Source organism: Numida meleagris, chromosome 20 (assembly GCF_002078875.1).
Source record: "Numida meleagris isolate 19003 breed g44 Domestic line chromosome 20, NumMel1.0, whole genome shotgun sequence".
NCBI lineage: Eukaryota > Metazoa > Chordata > Aves > Galliformes > Numididae > Numida > Numida meleagris.
The window spans coordinates 2,325,302-2,347,132 of record NC_034428.1 but is presented as its reverse complement, the minus strand read 5'-3'; the positions used below and the strand labels follow the sequence as shown (position 1 = coordinate 2,347,132).

Sequence of the window (21,831 nt, the reverse complement as noted above, 5' to 3'; positions counted from 1 at the left end):
TCAACCCAAAACACTCTTCTGCCCAGCACTCTCTTCTCAAATACCATGCCAGCACATTTTTGAGATGCATCTCTCTCTGAGGTTGTAATATAGAATGCACTAGTTCAACCCTGCTAGGTATTCTTTTTCCAATAAAGAAAAATTCTATTTGTGTCATGCCAGCAGCTTTTAAAAGCCTAATCACTACTTGCATCTTGTGGCTCCTTGATGAAAGGATAGGAAGGGAACTGGCTTCTCATTCCTGCTGTCATTTGTCATGATGTTTACCATTCTTCATTTGACTGTGGCTTGGTCAGCTCACTGCTATACTGTGCTCTTCCCTCCTCCAACCCATCAGAAGGTTCCTACAGCCACCAATTAGGGTGAAGCAGGTCATTATTACCTTTGTCTAAATCAATGTTCTTTGCTGGAAGACTTCTGGCTTGCTCAGCCTTCTCCTTCAGGATGTTGTTTTTGTAATCTGTATAAGGGAGGAGTGTATGTAATTCAGACAGCCATTAGAACATTAAGAGAAAACAAAGCTTTACGAGCAAGGGATCAGCCCTTCCCTGAAGCACTCCAGTCCTATCATCTCCAGATCTTTAGGGGCAACTCATGGAGTTAATCAACTGCTCAGCAGAAGAACATGCTACAACTCAGGGTTGTTCTTTTTTTTTCCTGGTACTAATCATACTTCAGCTCCCTGTTCCTCACAGGTACCACAGAGTCTTCCAGCATGTTAGGAAAGCTCTGGATTACCTGAGTGAAGGCACCTGATGCAGTTATTTGAAGAATTTGCTCACAGGAAAGCTCTCCTGAGACACACACACAATTTATACTTGCTGCTGTCCTGTTTTGCAGCTCACTCTTTGCAATTCCTTTGTTCCTCACTCCAACTTTTGCATCTGCCTTTTGCTCACGGGGGCCATCACAGCAGTTCTGTAGCTTGAGACCCACCGTGTGTCAGCTTGTTCTTTTAAAGGTTTTACCTTTACTAGAGGTGAGATTCTCCTAAGTGTGCATTTACAACCACGAGGTTAAGTTACTACAAAACGTACAGAGAAATGCCATTAAAAAGTCCCAAGTTCCAACAGGTTTTGAACAGGTCTGGAGGATGGCTGCTGGCTGATACATACCCAGCCTGAAGTCTTCGCTTTTGTACTGAGTCAGATCTGTTGTGTCGACTGTAAACTCTTTAAGATTTACATCCTTCCTGAAAAATTCATGAGAGTGAAAAATGGTTATTGACACATCCTTTAAGAACTGGCTCCTTTTACATTCTTTTTCACGAAAGCTTTCCAGAGAATTTAAACTGTTTATTGGCTATACATCTGGAGGACAGCTGAAAAAACTCAGAGGATTTAATTCTTTGTTAAATGCTGGTGATTTTCACACTAATCCCTACAGAATCCTCTTCTGTCTCTACAAAGCTTCCCTGGAGAAAGTATGACAGAGAGATGACAGCACTGGCAGCCACTGCACATGGATATTTTTCCTGTGTTTGCCCTTAACCTGTCAAATGGATTTCAGAGGATCATACTACTTATTAGGGAACCTGTTTCTCCTCTCTCTTGCTTTTATGTCTTTTCTACTAACACCAAGAGATCTCTGGCTAACTGCGTGTCTGCTTACCCCTCACAGATTTGTCCAGAGTCTACAAAAATGGGAAACCAATCTGTTCTGGAACTTTCCCATTTCTTCCACTTTACTCTGGGAAATAAATCATAAAGGGCCCCAGATACGCTGTCCCAGCCTAGGTCCATCTCACAGCAGAGTCTACAGTAGATCTGTGCATCACCCCTTTACCACTAACTCCTAATGACATCTCACATAAACATGATCTGTCGTTCAGTTCCCAAATTATAACCAGAGAACATACAATGGTCAAATGATCCCCACAAGCCACGCTTTGACAGCATGGAATTTGCTCCCTGATATTCAATAGTTAAGCAAGTGTATGTTTCCTGGGAACATTACCCTAATCATGACTGAGTGTAAAATGAATATTAAACAGTCTGTGCTGTAGCTGGCTGTATTCTGACTAAACAGATCCTCAGCTGTTTTAGGCTCCTAATGACAGCAGAGGCAAGGGATCAGTAAGTTTGTTGTTATGTATTCTACTCATAGACAGTAGATTCTGTAACGATACTTACTCTCCATATTTCTTCACATTGTATTCATAACCTAAACAGGGAGAAGAAATAGAACGAGCCGTTATTTCCAATCCAACCAACACCTCCCAGATCCCACTGACCGCAGCAACACACAGCAGCTGTTCGATCCTCCCCGTTGTGATGCTTTCAGTCGTGCCACACGGTAATTATTTGCAGAATCACCTCTCCTGTACTCCCCAGCACTCTAGAGGTGGCATTGTCCAGCACTCACCTCTCTGCCGGCGCTTGCGGGTGATGAAGACGACGATGACGAGCAGGACAACGAAGAGCAACAGCGTCGCCAGGACGTAGCCCAGCTGCTGGAAGAAGTGGATGCGGCTCTCGGGGATGATGACGTTTATCACATTGTGGCCCCTGACTACGTTGGGATCTGAGCGCGAAGGAAAAGGAAAACAAGACAACAATTGTAACTGGCATTTTCAGGCAAAGGATGTTTGCAGGTGGGTCCGTATGTCGAAGTGAAAAGCGTGTTCAGTGGCCACTGCACATACCCACGCTGCTGCGTGCTTGTCAGAGTGCTGCTCTTGTTTACTGCAGAGGGCAAATCCAGCAAGAAGCCACAACAGACAGCCCAGAGTTGCTCTGGGGCAGCACGGCCCTCTTCTGGGTCCCTTGCAACACACACACACCACGTCGCTTCGGCTCCAGACAGCCGAAATATGAAGCAGCCACTCCCAGCCAAGGGTTGTAATTTACGGAGTGGGAGGAATTTTCAATGCCAAAGAATGAGCTCCTTTTCGAATCAAATAAAAAAAAATCAATCAATAAAATAAAAACCCACAAAGAAAAGCCAAGATTCCATTCCACTCGTGGGTGCAGCAGCGCTGCAGTTCCGCAGCACAGGAAAGGGTAACTCTAAACTTTTAGGTGGAACATTTTTGTAGGTCTCAAATAAATAGGTCAACGCGTTGCGCATACAAAGAGAGAGCAAACTTCTCCGCTTGCAGCTGTCAGAGGACTGGACAAATCCAGGCACAGACCGCAAACCCATAGGACACACTGTGCTGGGGGAGGCTTTTCTCTTTCAGAACAGAGCTGAGAGCACCAGCACGGAGTTCTGACCACCGTTCTCCTGGGAGTTTAACCTACTATGAAGAAATAAGGGGGAAAGACTGGGAAAACAGCCCCGGAGCCACGGTGCCATTCAGCAGATGTCTTCTGAAGCGAGCCTGTCCCAAGCAAACGAGCCAATAATAAGCCCTGATTTTAACACTGGGATTAAACTGACATAGGGATGAGAGTCAGACAGCCGGTCTCATTTGTTATCAGACATGGAGACACGGTTTTGTGTCCAGCTAATTGTATTCCAACACGAACAGACTCCCCCAGCAGCGTTTTGCTATTCCTCTTTAAGTGAAGCGACATCTCCAGCACCAGTTAAGGTCAGAACTGATCAGCACGAACAAGAATGTCGCTGTCGAGCTAAGCCAGCAAGTTCATCATTATTTCAGCAGCTGGTTTTCCTTTTGAGGCCATTTGGGAATGTTAGAAACTGCTCATTTCCATCAGCTCAGTACTGTAAATAGGCTGAGTCCAGAAACTCAATATTCCCCACAAAAAAAAAAAAACCCAGCACCAAGAGCACTGCTTTTGTCCAGCCTCACCCTCCATGGCAGCAGGGCAGGCAAGCAGCTTGTTAAGCTAACCAACAAATCTCCAGATGCTGGATGCTTTGTGCGTCCTGGCTCCCCTGCTCAAAGCTAGCATGTGTTTTTCACCACCGAGAAATACCCAACCAAAAAAGCCACTTGCAAAGCTGCAAACAGGGTACGTGACAGTTCTACTTGAACAAACCTCTGCATCATGAAGGGCTTCTTCAGCAGCTGCCATAATGAGATGGTGGCCACGGGAACAGCCATTGAGCCAGCAGACCTAAATGCATCCTGCTCCTGGCTCTTTGCTTTCCCACAGTACTGCAGGGTAGGGTAGGATCTGAACTGAAACTTCAGCCAATATCAGCGAGGTCACTAGAATGGCAAGCTGCAAAACCAGAGATGCAGTTTTATTCTACCCCCAGTATCCTGCAGCATGTCTCAGCTCGGCTTGCCCTTCCGCCTCCAATTCATTCACATGATCTAACTACTGGAAAATAAGCTCTAATGGCGGGGAACAAAAAAAAATTGGAAGAGATGCCTTCACATTAGTTTACCAAAATGTAAAAAGGTCAGATCCTTCAGCTGGGAAAATTGGAGAGAGCAGCACCATGAGAGCTCACGGGTACGTGGCCCATTTTCTTTTCAAGGCTGGCAAGGACTGAGAATAGTTCTGCAATAAACAAGATAAGCTAATCTTCTATCACTTGCTCCAAAACAAATGCAGAGTAAAAATGCACTGAATTAGTAGACGTACAACGCATTTATTCTGCTGGGACTTGGGAACTGAATTGAAATCATGTTTATAGTTCAAAACAGGATGAAATTTCCTGTCTGGAAGCAGCTCTGAGCCTTGGAGTTATGCCAGAAACGATAGCTGCTCGCTGAAAAAATCTCACTGCTTTGCTTTTGTTATCTCCTGATGTTTCATTTTGGCTTTAAGTCACGGCCCAGCAAAGTTCTGTACAGCTCTTCACGGAGAGGGGCAATATCTCAGTCTTTGCTGCTCTACACAAACAAGCCACACATCAGCCAGGGGCTTGAAAAAGGCACTGAATGTCTCAGCTCCTTTCCCTGTTCCCATCGACTCAGCACATTTTTGTGCATGGTGCTCTCAGACCAGCTGAGCCTTCCCTGCCCCTAGGGGACAAAGCTCCTCGAAGGCTGTTCTTTTTGGTGGTGGAAATGGCTTTTCTCAGGAAGGGAAATTCCTCCAGCAGTGGGGCACTGCTTCCAAACCAAGAGAGCCCCAGCAGGCTGTATTACCTGCAGGATCTACCAGCTGGGCAGGTGGTAACTACTGAGCCACAATCAGGACAGTGAGAATGGACTCCTGGGTGGGCAACAATGGAAACAAGATGTAGTTCCCATCTGCACAGTGGGTTCTGATAGGGCTCGAGGGCAGCAAAAGAGCCAGATGCAGGGAGACTGATACCTGTGTGTTCTGGTCCCTATGTCAGCATAGCCCCAATGGCCACCCCTCTTCAGTACAGCCAGGATTTCTGGACACCAGCCTTAGTCCCAGTGGGGAGGTCTGGGCTTCTGTGACTTCAAAAAAAACACCAATGGCTAGAGAAGAATAGATCTATTGAAAAACGTATGAAACGTGTCCAAATTCTGTAGTAAGCAGCCAAAAAATATTAAGCCACAATGAGTATTTTAAAATGTTAATATGGGACAATACCTAAGGGACTTTCATATATATACATTTTTTTTAAAACTTGGGATTTTATTTTTCTGCTTGAACGAAGCATGATGGTTTGGGGTTTGGACAGGCTGTCAAATGATAGCTCGCTGCAGTGGAAAATGTGAAAATTGGCTTAAGAAAAAGAAAAAAGCTGAAGGGTGGAGGAAAATTCCTGCTGGTTGATTCTGCAGAGTCTGGCACCTGGCGCAGCCCAGAACCCCTGTGCAGCAGGGAGGGAAGCACTTAAGCAAACAGGGGCATGTTGTAACAGCAAAGGCAGTGTAGAACTGACCCCCTACTCCGCGCTCTCCCCTGTTTCATAAAAGCAAGCAGAAAAGGGAATCTGTTAGAAAAACAGCTTGCTTGCCTTAGGGCATTTAAGCACTGCAGAGCAGAGCATGCTGCAGAGCTGCTGGGAGCAGAGCAAACAGCAGCAGGACATGATGTCACTCCACACAGCAGGCGGGGTAATTAGCCCTGGTGGGTGGGACACTCCACTCCGGGTGCAGCTCAGTGTTAAAGCAACAGCAGAGAATCCTCACTAATATCTTGAAGAACCTAGCTCCAGGTACACCACTGTAATGGGAACAGCTCAGGAAGAACCCAGCCCACACACCAGAGCTCCGCACTGATAGTGAGGGAGGGAGGCAAGACCTCATCTAATTCTCTGATTTTAAGGGCAGGAATTGCTCCTGGCTCAAACGGGGGAAACCACACAGGAAACCCCAGCATTGCTTTGAGGGACACCTTCAATTCAGTGGTGTCTGTGGCACTTCTGCAGGGCACAGGTTTGCCTTGACCACGCTCCCCCTCCTCCTGCGGCCAGAAACCACTCACCTATGGCCGGGGCAGTGTTGTGAGTCGTGAGGTTCACCACCTTCTTCTCTCTCACCGGCTCCGTCACGAACACCTGGTAGATCCTACGCTCATGCAGGCCGCAGTAGTGATGGTGCAGGTGACAGGAGTAAGTGCCTTCATCTGCATTTTCCAGCTCAGAAATTCGCAGGGAAAAGTCACCCAGGGCAAAGGCTGTGTCAGTGATGTTCATCTTCTGGCGAATGAAGAGAGGCCCGTAGGAGCGGCGCTCCCCGGAGGCGTACAGGTCGATGAGGCGGTCGGCGCGGTCGTGGGGAACCCCTGGGGGCTGCCTGTCCCAGTGGACCACCTGCTGCTCCTCCTCACTGTGCCTCTCGGTCCAGATGTGGTTTCGGTTGACACAAGGGAGCATCACGGTACTGCCTGCCAAGGCCACAATCACGGCCTTCTCTCCATCCCAGTACTCCTTTGCTGCTTTGGCTGCGGGGATGACACGCGCATCTTTACACGTTTGCCTTATTGTTAAAGACACCCAAGCACACCTAAGGTTGCTCTCAGACCCTGCAAGCCTATAACATGACCCCAGCAAAGACCCTGAAGTGCCACAGGGGTAACACACCTCGCTCACACTCACTTCAGCAGTTAGTGAATAAATGCACCCATATCTTCCACGTCCCAGGTCAGTGCATTAAGCACGGCCATCTCCTTTCTTTATGAGTGAGAATTCATCTCTTGCTTCAGAACGCAGGAAGAACATTCCCTCAACAGACCATGAATGGAATAAGAATAACAAACTTCATCTTCAATGTGCTGCGTCTCGATTCTCCCAGCAGGAAATGCTTTCCTACCCACAAATACCCTAATTGCTGAAGAAGTTCAAGGAACACTGTTCTGTGTTTTGTTCTTGAAAAAGGAATAACAGAAGAATCAAAACACAGATGAGCAGACTGGGGCCCACAGGCCAGCTTGGGTGTTCTCACTGCATAGAAGCTGTGAGAACAGCAGCAGGGGTGCACTTCTATCCCATCAGTCTTTTAGAGAGCTCAGCACTTCAGCTTCCCAGCACCATCAGCCCCAGCAACCTCACTTGTGCATTACGTGCAGGTAGACTTAAATTACCCTATTTAAATTAAATAGAGATGCTTGTGTGGCGTAGGTGGCACACACTGAGGTACCAACAGCCCTTAGAAACTTCCTTCTAGAGCTGGAGTCAAGTTGTAGTATTTGAGGAGGTTTGGCTTTTTGGTTTTTTAACGACAGGCTTCTCGAGGCTAAGCTCAGCAATCCGTGTTACAAGGCAAATCTTTGTGGCTAACTTGACTCATGATGGGCTGTTACTAGGAATGTTGTATTGCTGGAGTATTGACAGCCTGGTTAGCTAACTGGGCTGGCTAGCGTACACAGTTAGAAGGCTTTGCAGAGTTGGGCATAGGCCAAGAAAGGAAGGGCTTTCATAAAAACACACGTTGATTAAAATTTCTGAAACTCAGACAATCTAATAGAAAGCCACTGCTATCTCCTGATACACTGCAAGACTCTTGGGGCACCTGTGTCCTGAGAACAACAGAAAAGGCATGGGCAAAAAGCCTTCAACCACAGTGCTCTCTGCCACTAGCAGAATAGCATGCAGCACCTCTTGTGAATCAGCACACAAGCCCCGCTGTGAATTCAGCTCAGTCCTTGTGGCCACTGGACTTCAGCTGCCAGACTTGCCCTTGCAGAGAGGGACACCACGCTGTCACACCTACCTTTCTTGGTGATATCTAGTTGAATTTTCACAGTTTCATATAAGTGGCAGTAGTGATGGTGAAGATTACACGAATATACACCTGCATCACTCTCAGCAACATCTAGAATAAGACAGAAGAGAGGACAAGCTGAATGTTTCATGCTGCACCAACTACTTGTGTCATTTATGCTATTTAACTAATGCTTGCATGGAAGCAAAAAGGCCTTTGCAAAGCACGGGGAGAAAAAAAGATTCTGTTTAGTACCTTTGATCACCAGTGAGAAGTTGCCATCTGTAAATGCATTCTGGGGCATTAATATCCTCCCTTCGTTGTAGGAGCTGTACACGCGCTGACTTCCTGCTGAGTACATGTCACATAGCCTCTCCATCTTGTTATCTCCATAGTAGGTGCTGTACACATCCCAGTGCACCACGCGCTGGCGGTCATTCAGACGGTCCTGAGTCCACACCATGCGGTAACTCTTGCAGGGCAGGACAGCCTGTGACCCCCGTGTGGCACTGATATTTAACACTGACACTACAACGCTGTCTGGGTTGGAGGCATCAGCTGGGACTGAGGGCAAGGAGCAAAGAAAGAATAAAGCTATCAGATCGATGGCGTGTAAAGAAGGGACTTGAGTAAGGGTAGGTCCTGTCCTAGAATCTCTGCATCCAAAGGAAACCCATCTGAAAGAAAGGAACTTTCAGGACCAACACAGAGCTCTCTAATGGAGAAATACAATCAATAAATAATGATAATTAAAAAAAAATTAAAAAACTACTGATTTCCTTCAGCAAAAACAATGTCCGTTATCAGGATCCTAAATTTGACCTGTCCTACCTACCCTTTCCTAACCCTAATGCTTCGTTAGATCGGTGTTTAGAGGCACTAAGCCATGGTGTGCATGGCTGGTGCCTACAGAAGTTACCCACGAAATCCCCATCACTCTGATTTCATAACACCGAATTTCTTCTTACGACGACAAAAAACCCACGTAGACTACAAAGATGTCACTCACCTGAATATAAATAAACGACAGAACCTGTTAAAGAAGAAAAAAAAAAAAGAATGTCACAATTAAAGAAGCAAAAGGAAAAAATACAAATGCACTCCTGGTCAGCAACCATGTCCCCTGTTATTATTCCACCTGTTTCTCCCTTTGTTGTTAACACACTTATTTACCATGGGTATTGTGGTTAAGCCCAGAGACTCAGACCTTGCTTGGTGCACGCTGCCTGGGAGCAGGAGTTCTCTAACCCAAAGACAAATGCTCTATCCTTCCACAAAAGCTGGTCAATCAGGAGGGATAAGAACCAACAACAGCCCTGGCCTGGGCTCACTGTTCAAATCCAACTCCTATATAACTGCTAGTGAGATTCGTTCCATCAAAGGAATGAAATCCCTGAGTGCTGGAGGACGCTGGGACAACCTGTCAAGTTGGGAGTGATGCAACGTGGCTGTTCTGCTTTGCACTTGTGACACACATTGCTGCCAGACACACACACACACACACACACACCCTGGGAGCAAGCTCCCCAGAGTCCCTCCTGCTCACATTCCTGCTCTGCACAGTTGACCATTAACGCTCTGGAAGCGACCACAACTCTCTCCAACTCGCGTGACTCAGACGAACGCAGGAAGAACTTTGTCAAAATGAAGTGATGGCTTTGTTTCTGCAGCTCCCTGGCCCCAACCCTCCTGCTTTTTGTGTAGGAGGGGTCTGAGAGGTCTCCTGGCATCACGCTTCGAGAGCACGAATCGGATTCCCCACACAATTGCATCGTTCATCTCTCTAACCAGCCAAGTCCAAGTGGGTTCCAGCAAGATAATCAGACGTTTTGTCCTCCTAATGTCATAGGCACAATGCCCTCCCGACAAAGGCTGCATTTTTTTTTTTTTTTAAGCCCTGGTATTTATTCCTTTCAAAAGAAAATAAATTAACTCCAGATCGGGGCTATTTTAACACCACCACCAGTGCATGGGCTGAGAATAAACTCTGTTTCTTTTCCTATCACAAAATACTGGGCAGTGACACCAGAGAACAGAAGTGAGCAGCACTGCCAGCTCAAAGACACTCCTAATGTAAGGGTATTCTTCCTACACTGGTAATCTCAGCATCATAAAGAAAATAAATTCCTTGGACAGAGCCTGTATAGCCCTGGATATAAGAAAAGACATCACGCTGAGACGTTATAATCCCATTATTTGATGGGGTCTCCTAATAGGCTCCAAATACCTGATGGCAAAATACGACAAGCTGCCAACCTCTGCCAGCACTGCCCACGTGCCAGAGCTGGTGGCACGTGCAGTGTGACAAGGGAACAGCACAGCATCACAACACGCGTGGCGGCTTGCGTGCTGGGAAGTGAGCTGGCTGGCTGCACAGCCAGTGCTTCCAGAGCCTTGCTTTAATGCTCATTGACAGCAAGCTCATTTGGTGCTACAGAAACATCCTCTTCTGGCCGAGCAGCAGGAATGCATTTACTTTCTTCCCTTCCTCTTGCACGTTAATGTAAAAAACACTGAGCCCAAATGCAGCGCCATCAACCTAACAACTGACAGACATCCCCCTAAGCCTTCCAACGCGCGATGCTCAGCAGCCTGTCCTTCTGCTTCTGCACCTTATGTACATACACCGTGCTGGCCCTGCCCTCTCTGCCCCATCCATGGGGTCACGTTGGCTGCTGGGGTCCTGGCAGAACACCAGCATCCTTCCAGGAGTGCCCCTCAGTGACCAGGGGACATTGCTTCTTTACAGGAAATGGGAAAAGCATCTGTTGAAGCCTTGCCTGCCTCTTACCATCCTGCTATTTTGACTTGCTGGGCGCTGCCACACAAAGATGGCCCTGGGTGACTGTCACTCTGTGCACTAGAACAAAGCCCATGCAAGATGCTGGCCTGATGAAGCACAGCATCCAGCAGCTGAAGCTCTGGAGGGGACAGAAAGGAAAAGGCATGTTGCAGGCTTTACAAGAGCCACGGGAACTCCACAACACAAAGAATGCAGAACTGATTGTGATGATTCCCCAGCAACGCTGGAAATCTGAACGCATATGCTGAGTTATTTGAGATGGCTGTAAGTTGAAATAGCTTGTAAATCAAAGGAATATGGAATGTCTCTGATCTCTTATACGCCTGGAGAAAATGGAATTTAAAACAACCGGTTTTTAATAAACTGGACACAGAGCAGTAGTTAAATACAATATGAGATTTGCTCTGCCATGTGAGACCCAAAGTGCATTCCAGTGAAAGACATGCCCCCCCAGCCTGCTTTCAATGTTATTGTTTCTGTAACACAGTTGCTACTGAACATGCTCAGCAATATATCCATAAACCAGCAAAATTAACAGCTTATGAGCTACAGGAGTGGGACAGACTGGAAGCAGTTACACTGGTGAGTCACTGCCCAATCTGCAAGTATAAAATCAAGGATTATTTGTGCACCTGATTGAAGCTCAGTCTTTTTGTGATCACAGCAGCTTCAAAACCACCAAATACCTTAAGAGTTGGCAACAGTAGCTTTCATTTTACAATTTCCAGTTCCATGCTGAGGATAATCGCTTCGACCTCTCTCTGTGTGATATAATTAAGAAAAAAAGAGACAGACGTCTATCTGCTATCCCCTGACTTGTCCTCTGCAGCCTCAGCATGCTTCTCAGTAGGATTCTGCTGGTCCCACAATATAGGAAGAGGAAAGCAGCCTGCGAGTTTCCTAATCCCTTGTAAAAGGCGAGCCAGCTCTTACTGCTTGAATCCCTGCCACTTTCATAGTAAAGAATTAGGCCACAAAACCTGCAAGCAAACGACAAGTAAAAGCCTCAGGCTCTGAAAGACATCTTACGCGCCCGGGGATCTCGAGGCTCTGTCCTCAGAGCAGTTCAAACACAAATCTGCCCCTTGAGTCTTGCCTGAACAAGAGCACAGCTCCTTTTCTCCCGGAGACAGCTGCTGGCGGAGGCAAAAGCCTCTGCTAATGAAACCACCAAGTTCCTGTCTCACGCTGAAGAATACCAGCACAGAAAAAGGAACAGCAACCACCGTAGGCAGCGGCCTGAGTGCCAAGCGGCACATACGCTCCGTGGGACATGGTAAGGGCTTTGCCACTGGTGCCAGGATAAGCTGCCTGAACAGCATCACTGAAGTCCCCACCATAGAGGAGGGCAGGAAAGAAAACAAACTCAAAACTCCCTGGAGCAATGAGTGTCACATCCCACCAGGAATGTGGGTCAACGCAGCTGGCTCAGAGGTGGATGCCTGCCCGAGCTCAGCTCACTGTTCCCTTGCACAGCCTCCCTGCTATCTCCTGGCCTGTCCCAGACCACTGGGGTGGTGCCAAGGGACGGGTCTAGGCCCAGAGAAAGGAGATGCTCTTCAGGAAATCTCTGTGTCAGATCCCTTATTTTTCCCCCATCAATCCCACTGCTTCTGCAGGAGACTTAATGGTCTCCGCAGAATTATTACGCAATTATCTCAAAAACAGAAGCTTGTGCTAACAAGCTATTTCCAAATGCTTTTGGAGAATGGCAGAGGCTCCATCCTGACCCTCAGGGAACTGCCACAGTATCTAAGAGGCCATAATGGCTTATGACACAGTCACATCAAGGTGACAGCTACACAAATGAGCTCAGCACTATAGTCACAGCCACTTCTTTAACACACAGGCCAGTAGCCAGAAGTACCACCTGGGCCCATCTCAAGCACGCAGAGATGGAAGATGGTGAGCAATAAAGAAAGCCCCTTGTCTAAACAAAGTTCTCCCTACAAAGCCAACTGATGGCCAAGCCAGGCTTTGAACTGGACTTCTATCTAAGTCTCTGTACTTGTTTATTTGTAAACCTTGCTGGGACAGCTTTCTCACCAGCTGAGCACACTGCTTTCAAGGATGCCTGCACTGCAGTCGCTGGCCGCCCACCCACCCTCAACCACTCCAGCACCTCACTGCAGGTAGGAACGTGCTGTGAGTTGGCAAAAAGCAAGAATGTGCTGCCTCAGCAGAAAGGAAAAAGCCTCCTGTGTCTGGACAAGAAACCAATCGCACCTTGGCCACCGCGCAGCCAGGATCCCGAGCAGATCAGCCCTGACTTCCTCACAGACAGCTCGGATATTAGCTCAGCTTTGTAAACCCTTTTCTGGTTCGTGTACTTCGCGTTGGCTCCAGGCCCATGGAATAGTTTGCAGAGCCATTCCAAACACAGCGCCGTTCTTCCTTGCGAGACTTTAACGCTTGAGGGTGTGGTTCATCTCCAAGCAGGATCATCTCAGCAAACACGGAGACACAGATTTCCACCCTTCTCTCGTTACGCTAACCTGATCTGGGTGGGTACAGCAGGACTCAGCATCACGGCTCCCTGGCATAGGGACAAGTCCTCTTTCCAAAATACACCCCAAGATGCCCGTGAGAGATCGTCCATCCCGTGGTGGGATCCTGCTGGCTCCGTGCTTCGCAGCAACCCAACCTGCTGCTCCTGCCCCAGGCGCTGCTAACATGCTCAGCCGCACTGGGGAGCAGCTGGACTGGTTGGTGCTTCTGAAATACAGCACGAGGCCTCTCCTCCTTCCCCCAGATGAACCCCCCCACCCCCCCAATGCTTTTCTGAGACACCTTAACCCTTCTGCCTACGAGTGATCCCATTCCTAACCCTTGCCTTTCGACGTCACAACATCGGGGATGATTTGGTGACATGAGAGCTGCATTAAGCAGGGACCAAACTGAGAACTCAGCTTAACTCCGCGTACCAAAGAATTTTGAGAGGCTCAGGTGGCAAGCCACAGCCTTTCATTAAGGGTTGTGAGAAGCAGAAGGCTCACTGCTCCCTAAAAAGCTCGTGCTCCTCACTTCCTACTGTCAGCACCCGCAATGAGGGCTTTCCATACTGTTCTTAGAGCTGTAATTCCTCCTTGCTCACAGGTGCCTTCCTTAGACCCCCAAGGTCTTGCAAAGGTAGATTTGCTGGGGTTTTACAATTTATCCTCATGTCTTCTCCTGCCATCCCTGCATTACTGACTGAGGTCTCTCTGCTCAGTTTGGAGTCAGGCTCTCAGGACACTGGATCTGTTTTCAGCCCCTACAGAAAACTGTGGTACAGGAAAATGTCCAAGTCACTCTGTTTCTGTGTGTTCATCACACTTGTCCTCATCCCTCTCCTCTACCTTAATGTGCAAGGGAATTCCTACCTGTCTTGATGCTGACAGGGAATAAAAACATTCCTTTGTACCTCCATCCTAAATGCACACACATATCAGCTGTTTCTGCCTCTTCAAAAGTATAAAATAGCCTTGGACCCTGTAGCTCCAACTACCAAGATTTACAGTACTCTCCTTTAAGCTTACTGCCCTTGAATTTACAATTAAGGTAACTGACAGGAAGAAATAAATTGCACAAACATGCTGAAGTAGCACTTAACCTCAAGTATTTCTCCATTCTCTCCCTTCCTCTCAAAAAAGCCTGAGAACTCCACAAATCTTTCCCCTTGCAGACCCAAACCCAGCGAAACAAGGAACCTGAGCAAAATCTTACAAAGATAACAGTTCAAAATCTTCTCTCTAACCTCCAGCCCCGTCCTCTGCAGCTGAAACAGAAACAAGTAACATCACACCGATCAGCCAGGAGCTTACTTTGCTGAAGCAAAAGCTGCCACAGGAGGAGTTTTGCTAGTTGCTCCATTCCTTCAGCGTCTCTGCGTTTCCGTCTCTCTTGAAAAAAACAAGTTGAAGACTTTTAAAAAAAACTTTTTTTTTTTTTTTTGCTAACTGGAAAACACTATGACCTCATCAATTTACATCCAGAAAGCTGTGGACAGCAGCTCATATTCTGCAGTTACTCCACCTACAAGTCCTAACTCCCCACCTCCCCACTGCTCTCCCCCACGCTCACACTCCACCTCCTTCCTCCCCATAACTCTCCCTGCTCAGTTACTACAAACACCCTCTCCTCTCCTTCCCCTCCCTCTGGGACCTTCTGATCTGCCCGACTTTGATGTCAAACTTTTATCGGCTATGGTTGGTCCCGCACGGCTCTGGGCTCTAGAAACAAATCTTTCTCCCTTCCCCTGAGGATGGAACTAATTTTCCTTGTGCTTTACTTGATCCAGCTGTTCCTTTCTTTGTTTGACACTCGTCCAGCTGTCTGCTCGAGACAATTTATTCTGTTGCCTACAGTGGTTTTTTGATCTTTGTCTCCTCATATGGTTTCACTTTAAGCTCAAGTCTCAGGAGACAACCTAGAAAACAACGTTTATTCTGTCCTGTGATTTGTAAGCAAGGGCTCAATAGCAACTACCTCAGCAAGAGGGTAATAATGGCAAAGACTGGATACATGGGAGCTTAGGGCAGCGCAGGCAGAGAAGCCTAGAACACAACCACAGTGTTAGACCACTGCAACATGGGGAACAGGATTTCCTGGCAGACCTGAACACAGAAAGCTTGGGTGAATAATTCCATCACGGTGGGAATACGTAGCTTACTTTGCTGTAGTTGGTAAAACACATTGAGTTAGAGCATTGACCATCCAGCTCCACGAGGCACCATGGTTCTGACAGGCTCAGGCATTGCCTTAGGCCATGCACATAGTTCCATCTCCATCTGCCCCTGAGTAATCCCAACAGCCTAACCCATGCAGGTGATCAAATGAACCTCAAAGACTCTTTTAATGCAAGACTTGCAGGAAAATTACATGCCTAGACACTCAGGAGACAGTGCAGGCGCTGTTAATAGATGTTAAAAAATAAAACACGGTCAATTTCTCTGTTTGCTCTTGTGATGATGCAAGCCTGCTGTTGTTTGTCGTTAGCATACAATCAAATTAGTCATCAAGTGGAAAATTTGGGGGATGGGACATTGATGAGTGTTGTTATGATTCCATCTGTAGAACAGAGCTAAATATACGTGGGACTCTCATACGAGAGCTTAAAAATAAAAGCTAAAACCTTCTCATGGCACTCAATGGAGAGAAACTTAATTGCCCCACTTGCATTTTTCCATTCTGACATTGGTCTGTTCCATCTAGGATTTACCCTATCCCAGAGGGGGGGGGTGCTTCAGGAAAGAGGAGGGAGCACTACTTCCAACCAAACCTGAACAAACATCTGAGTGCTCTGCAACAAGGGTAGCACTGGGAACAGCCAGACTAAATCAGACCAGAACTTCATCCACTGCAGTGTCCTCTCCAGCAGCAGATGGAACCAGACGCTTCCAAGACATTCCAAGAAATTTGAGCTATTATTATTAAATAATTTGACCATGAACAAAGCTTGCATTAACCCCACCATGCCTTCCTATGGTCCAAAACGTACCCAGATTACAACTGATTTGTTTCCAGTGAAACATTCTAAGATCATCTTCAGGTAAGAACCCCCTGAAACTTCACTGCAAACTTCAACTCTTGTGATGTATATATTTTCATTCACTGGGGAGCTGTGGGTAATCAGACACGCACAGTCACTCACAGTGCAAGTTCCCACGCTCCCCAGATGAGCTATGGCAATAGCTTGGATGCTCACACGTCCAGCCCAACTGCAACCTAAACACACAGGCTTACTCTTTGCAAGCCTCAGATATTTGCATGGCAATTCCATAAGCACCTGCATGCGGCAAAGTCGCCTGCTCCTCCACGTCCCCAAAATCAAAACTTGCTGCCAACTGGCAGGCATCACAGCAAACACTTTACTGATGGACAGAAGCTGAGAGCAGCCTGGTGACAGCAGCAGCCTTCCAGGCAGCAGGGCAGAGATCAGACAGCTGCACCATCACAGCAGAGCCTGGGAAACGTTTGGCAGGGAGACAAGAAGCTGCTACCATCGTGCAGGTGGCAAGCACAGCACCCTGTCCATCCCTCCATCCCTCTCAGCACAGGCTGCAGCCCCAGGTTGCTTTCCCACCTCTCTGCCCCCCACCCTTGGCACTGCAGAGGTTACTGGCTCCTCTCGCCCGCCTGCTGGGATGGATGCAGAGCGCTGTGGTTGCTGCTGTCACGAATTGGCTATTTCCTGGCTGAAAGAAGCCAAGTTCAGGCCAAACCCACTGCAGCCTCCCGAAGAAAACAGCCCAGTGGAAGGGAGGAGAAACGGCTTCTCTGGGGTTCACAGTGAGAGGACTAAAGGGACCCAGACTCCTGCCCTTTCCTCACCCATTCTGTGCAGCCTCCAGTCTGCCCTGTGCTCCTACAGCCTTGCTGCATCAAAGAGATCCCCAGCATGCAGCTGCACCAATGCTGTGCCCCATCAGGTGCTGAGCATTTAATGTGATTCCCCATGGAAGCCAGGCTAAGGGACTCTGGGCAGGCTTTCTCCTTCCACAGTGGTATTTGGGGTATTGATTCTCAAAACAAGCAGCATCCCTTCACTGCCCACTGTGGCACAACCCGCTGCCTGCCCCCACCACAAAGCCTGTCCTTGTGTGGGGAAGGTATATACAAGTGGTTCTGCTGCTGGGAGCTCTGCACCTGCCGTGCTCACCGCGGCTCGGGCAGGCAGGGAGAAAGGTTCTTCTGTTCCACTCACCCCTATTTCACCTAGAAATGCTGGTGACTCAGGTGGAAAAAAGCCCTGCCCAACGGCAGATTAATTGGCTTGTGGGAAGCGGTAATGAGCGAGCCACATCTGCCAGGCAGTTTGCTGTTCCTGATCCCTTCCGTTTGAACATTTTTGTTTTCCATGCCTGCAGGCCGCACTGAAAGACCTCCCAACACATCTGGCCTGAGCACCAGTCCAGAAAGCTGAGCAAATATCAGGTCTGATGCAAAGAGGTGCCCTCCGTCCTTTCCTGTCATTTTGAGAACCATTAAACTTGGGAAGCAGGAGGAGCAGCAGTGATTTCCACCCTGCTTTCACAGCTAGGAGTACACGTAATGCATTGAAAAGGAATGCCAGGATTAATGCTCTGTTGACACGAAGACACAAATTATAGCACAAGGACTTACATGCACGATCTGTCAACGCTCCATGTTTGCATTACCAGCAACTTCCCTACGTTTTCTCTAAATATGAAACCTATTGTGCCATGCTACGATCAAAGGAAAAGGGAAAAGCTCATCCCAAAAGCAAAAACGAGGATAATTCTTTGAATGAAAAGTAGCAGGGAATGCTACAGGGAAAAAAAAGAGTGCTGACAGGTATAGGGGCAAAAGCAGCATGGATCCTACTGAACTAAAAGCATAGAGTTCTGCATGGAAGCAGCAAAACAGGGAGAGGCACGGATACTGCAGTTGGGGGTTCCAGTTTTGGGGCAGAGGAGCCTTCAGAGCTGCCTGCTGATGGAAAAGAGCAACATAACACAGAGCCACATGAATTACCAGAGGGTATGCACTTCCCAGGAGGCTTCATTTGGTTGCAAAGCTTTTCTTATTAAAATAAATCTTTCAGCTGCAATGAATCCCATAAACAAGGCTGAAATAATCCAACTTGCAGCAAGAGCTGTGAACTAAAAGGACAAAACTGAAAGCCAACCACAATGACAGGGCTGTCAAGTGAAGCCTGTCATTATCCCAGCGATGTAACAAGCAGCATCTCTCTCACACACCCAGCAATACAATGCTTATCCTCTGTTTCCTGAGCTGCAAATGCTTGCTCCCCTGATTTGCATTCTCCTAAGACTGTGTTCAGGATGACACGTTGTGGGTCTGGCCAGATGTTTTTCTGCTTTGTTTTATTTCACTGGAGACCACTTTATCCCCAGCCTGTGTTGTCCCCCACCAAACCAACAGCTGAAGCAAATACACAATGCCTAGTGTGCAAGAAAGGCAGATCTCTGCCACCCTTCTACTAAGTACATACAAAGCAGAGTCATAACAGTCAATAGCTTCACTTGTATAGTATCCCTTGAACAACCAATTTCCAGCAAAGAGAAAGATGGAGTCCACAAACCCACCACGAAGTTGTAGTCTCTGCAATGCTCTGCACAAGCATTCCTGAAGCAAAATGAGAGGGCTGCCCAGGAGCAGTACATGTTACCCTGTCATTTGCAGGCAATTTCTCAGCTTCTGCCTGTCTCAGCTCTCCAGCTGAAAAACTCCATTTCCCTCTGTGCCAAAAACACAGGAGCACAAATCCATCGATGTGATGCGATGCAGCAATAATAGAGACCTTCCAGGTATGTAAAGTATTCAGGCAGATGGAATCTTAAGGGGATTTTCATCTTAATGCACTGAGCTTTGCATTTTGCCGAGCAAAGACCTTGATGTGCACTATGGAAAGGTTAAATTCCAGCATCCAAGCAAACTGCTCTTGCCAAACAGAAGATGTGTGCCTGTGCCCATGTGTGTTCCTGTGCTGCTCTAATGTGACTGCCCAGGTAAGAGGGTGAGAGCTCTGTGCACACCCTTTGCTGTCTCTGCAGCTCAGAGGCTCCTGCTGTCCAGCATCTTGGGATGCCACTATATTTAAACTCTCCTTTTTGTTGGAAAGCTGTCAGCTGCAGATTCCTGGGATTCATCTCAAAACCATTAATACGAACCAGTTACAAAAACAGAGAAATTGCCCAGGAAACCAACTGATTTTTTTTCTTTTTTTTTTTTTTGTCTTTCCAGACTGTAAACCGAAGATTATTTTTCCAAGATAGAAATGTGCTTTGGCGACTCTTCCATAGCATGAAATCCAAAAGGGCTGGGTTTGGTGTGGGGAGAAAAGGCAAATGGATTTCTGTGCCCCAAAAGCCACCAGAGGCAGACACCCAGCAGGTCCTAATCAGCAAGCACGTGAACTACCATGGAGCTTTGTCAGTTGACATCCACTCAAGAGTCTTTCTCATGAAACCCCCTCGTTCCACAAACACTCCAAGACAATCAGATCATGAATCCGACCGCCAGCAAGCCTTAGGTAACAGTGACATTAATTTATCACTCCCATTAAAAGAAAAGAATGTAGGCAGAGTCTCCCTGCCTTCACCTTCTCTTTCCTGTTCGTCTCACCCAGCTCTGCTTCACCAGATGGTTTTTCTGGTGCTGAATAGATTTGCCAACTGATATAATGTTTCATGCCATTCACAGCCTGTGAGAATCACTGTCAAAAGCCTGTAAACAACGAATCCTTTTGACAGTGCTTTTGAATCAGTGTCAAGTTTCACACTCTTCCAAGCAAGCACCTGAATCCGATGCAGTTAGGCTAAATCTTAATTAAATCCCTGAATTTAGTTGTTTTTTTTTTCTTTGAAGATATTTAATTTGAGCACAATCCCTCAATCTCAGCAGGCCAAGGCTTTGTCTAAGGTACCTGACTGAAGGAGCACTTGAGCACTCTCTGCTATTTCCTTTTGAACTCATTTTTAGTTCACAAATGCTAACCAGGGTTTAATCTGCACTCCCCTGCACTACAGCAGTGCTCCATTTCAAGAAGAAGTTCCATTAGATGACAGGAATGATGGGCTGTGATTCTACACCTAGGCTACAGAGGCAGAATTCCACATGTGCAGGCATTTTCTCAGAGATCAAGTCTCAGCATTATATTTCATGATGTTCACAGCCACCAACCATTATAAGGATCCCTCTGCGACTGGTAGGTGCAGCATCAAAGTCCTCACTCTAAAAAAAAAAAAAAAAAGCAACAACAAAACACTGACCAAATAAACGAGAAAGGAGGGGAAAAAAGCAAACAAGCAAGCAGGGAAATCAGGAATAGAAATAGAGCAGCCTCATACTCAGTTTTTGCAAGGGTCTTTCTGTCGGTGGCACCACACTTGTGCTTGTTTGCTCACAGGGCAGGCTGGGTACACAGCACAGGCAGCTCCTCATAGGAAAAGCTTGCAGTCTAAACAGACAGGAGCAGCAGCGAGACGCACAACACAAAAGGAAATGACTCACCCGAGCTCACACAGCAGATCAGTGGCAGAATTAGGAATACAGCCCAGACCAGATGCATTAGTACCTCAGTCCGTAGACTGTGCTGCCTCTGTCCTCACAGAGGGCCCAGAAAACCCTGGCACTATGTGAGGGCTCACTGCACAGAAGACTGATGAGGACGCAGACTGAAGGGCAGAGCTGGACAAAAACTTGCCTGTCTTTCAGCTCTGGAAAGCTTCAGAGATACACAGAGCTCACTTGGATAGGACTGTAATTTTGAACTTCTAAATGGCCCGTGGCATCCCTCTTACCTCTCAGATTTCTGCAGCACTCTGACTCCCCAAGGAGAGCAGCACTCATTACTACCTGCTGCCTCTTTTCACAACACAGCAGGGAAAATAAACTGTTGTTATCGGTTTGTTGTTGGTTTTTTATTTTAAAGACACCAAGTACCTAACTACCTCTCAGCCGATGGAGAGCCAGTAGGGCCTTCAACACGCCGATATGAGCTCAAAATCACATGAGCCATGAAGTTCCTGAGGGGATGGAAAAATAACGCAAATCTGAATTGGAGATACCATCAATCATAGCTTCAAGAGCTGGCTCTGTGCACGTACATGCATCTGCTCATCTTCCCCTCAGGTTCACAGCAGCAGCCAGCAACCGCGTGCTGCTGGGAAGCAGGGGATTTTTCAGAGCCCCTAACATGCTACCACTCGCATCTCAGTGCCCCTAAAACTTTTAGATCCATGCAGAAAAACCACCCCCTCCAAAATTAACTTCTCGATATCAAGTGCCTGAGACAGAAGGGCATCCAACCTATGACACAGGACTGACTCACCCCCATGGGAGCTGTGGTTCTGTAGAGTCTTCACTTTTTCAAACCTCCCCTGAAACCACTAAGCCCCCTCTAGGGGACAGACACTTAGCCCTGGTCCAATTTGGCAGATGGCAGACAGCACTGAGAATCAGGAGGAAATGACAGAGGGATCCAATCACCCCTTTGAACATTTATTCGGCCAGTGTGTTTGTCTTCAGAAAAGTGAGAGAAGGCAGCAGCTGAGATAAGCAACATTCCACTAAG

General features: G+C 47.3%; 1 protein-coding gene across 3 annotated transcripts in view; it reads right to left on the bottom strand.

Annotated features, from left to right (window-relative positions):
• Positions 1-21,831, bottom strand: part of MXRA8 (matrix remodeling associated 8) — a 28,919-nt gene that overhangs the window by 4,951 nt on the left and 2,137 nt on the right. Inside the window, exons 2-10 of one of the 3 annotated variants that reach the window (XM_021417495.1) lie at positions 14,594-14,671; positions 8,997-9,020; positions 8,243-8,551; positions 7,997-8,098; positions 6,270-6,728; positions 2,365-2,523; positions 2,133-2,163; positions 1,116-1,192; positions 383-460 (exon numbers count right to left, since the gene is read on the bottom strand). In XM_021417495.1, the coding sequence (XP_021273170.1) occupies positions 383-460; positions 1,116-1,192; positions 2,133-2,163; positions 2,365-2,523; positions 6,270-6,728; positions 7,997-8,098; positions 8,243-8,551; positions 8,997-9,020; positions 14,594-14,642 (1,288 nt within the window). In that variant the 5' untranslated portion in view covers positions 14,643-14,671. Of the gene's footprint in view, positions 1-382; positions 461-1,115; positions 1,193-2,132; positions 2,164-2,364; positions 2,524-6,269; positions 6,729-7,996; positions 8,099-8,242; positions 8,552-8,996; positions 9,021-14,593; positions 14,850-21,831 lie in introns of those variants that run through there. The other 2 variants (XM_021417493.1, XM_021417496.1) reach the window with 2 other exon arrangements.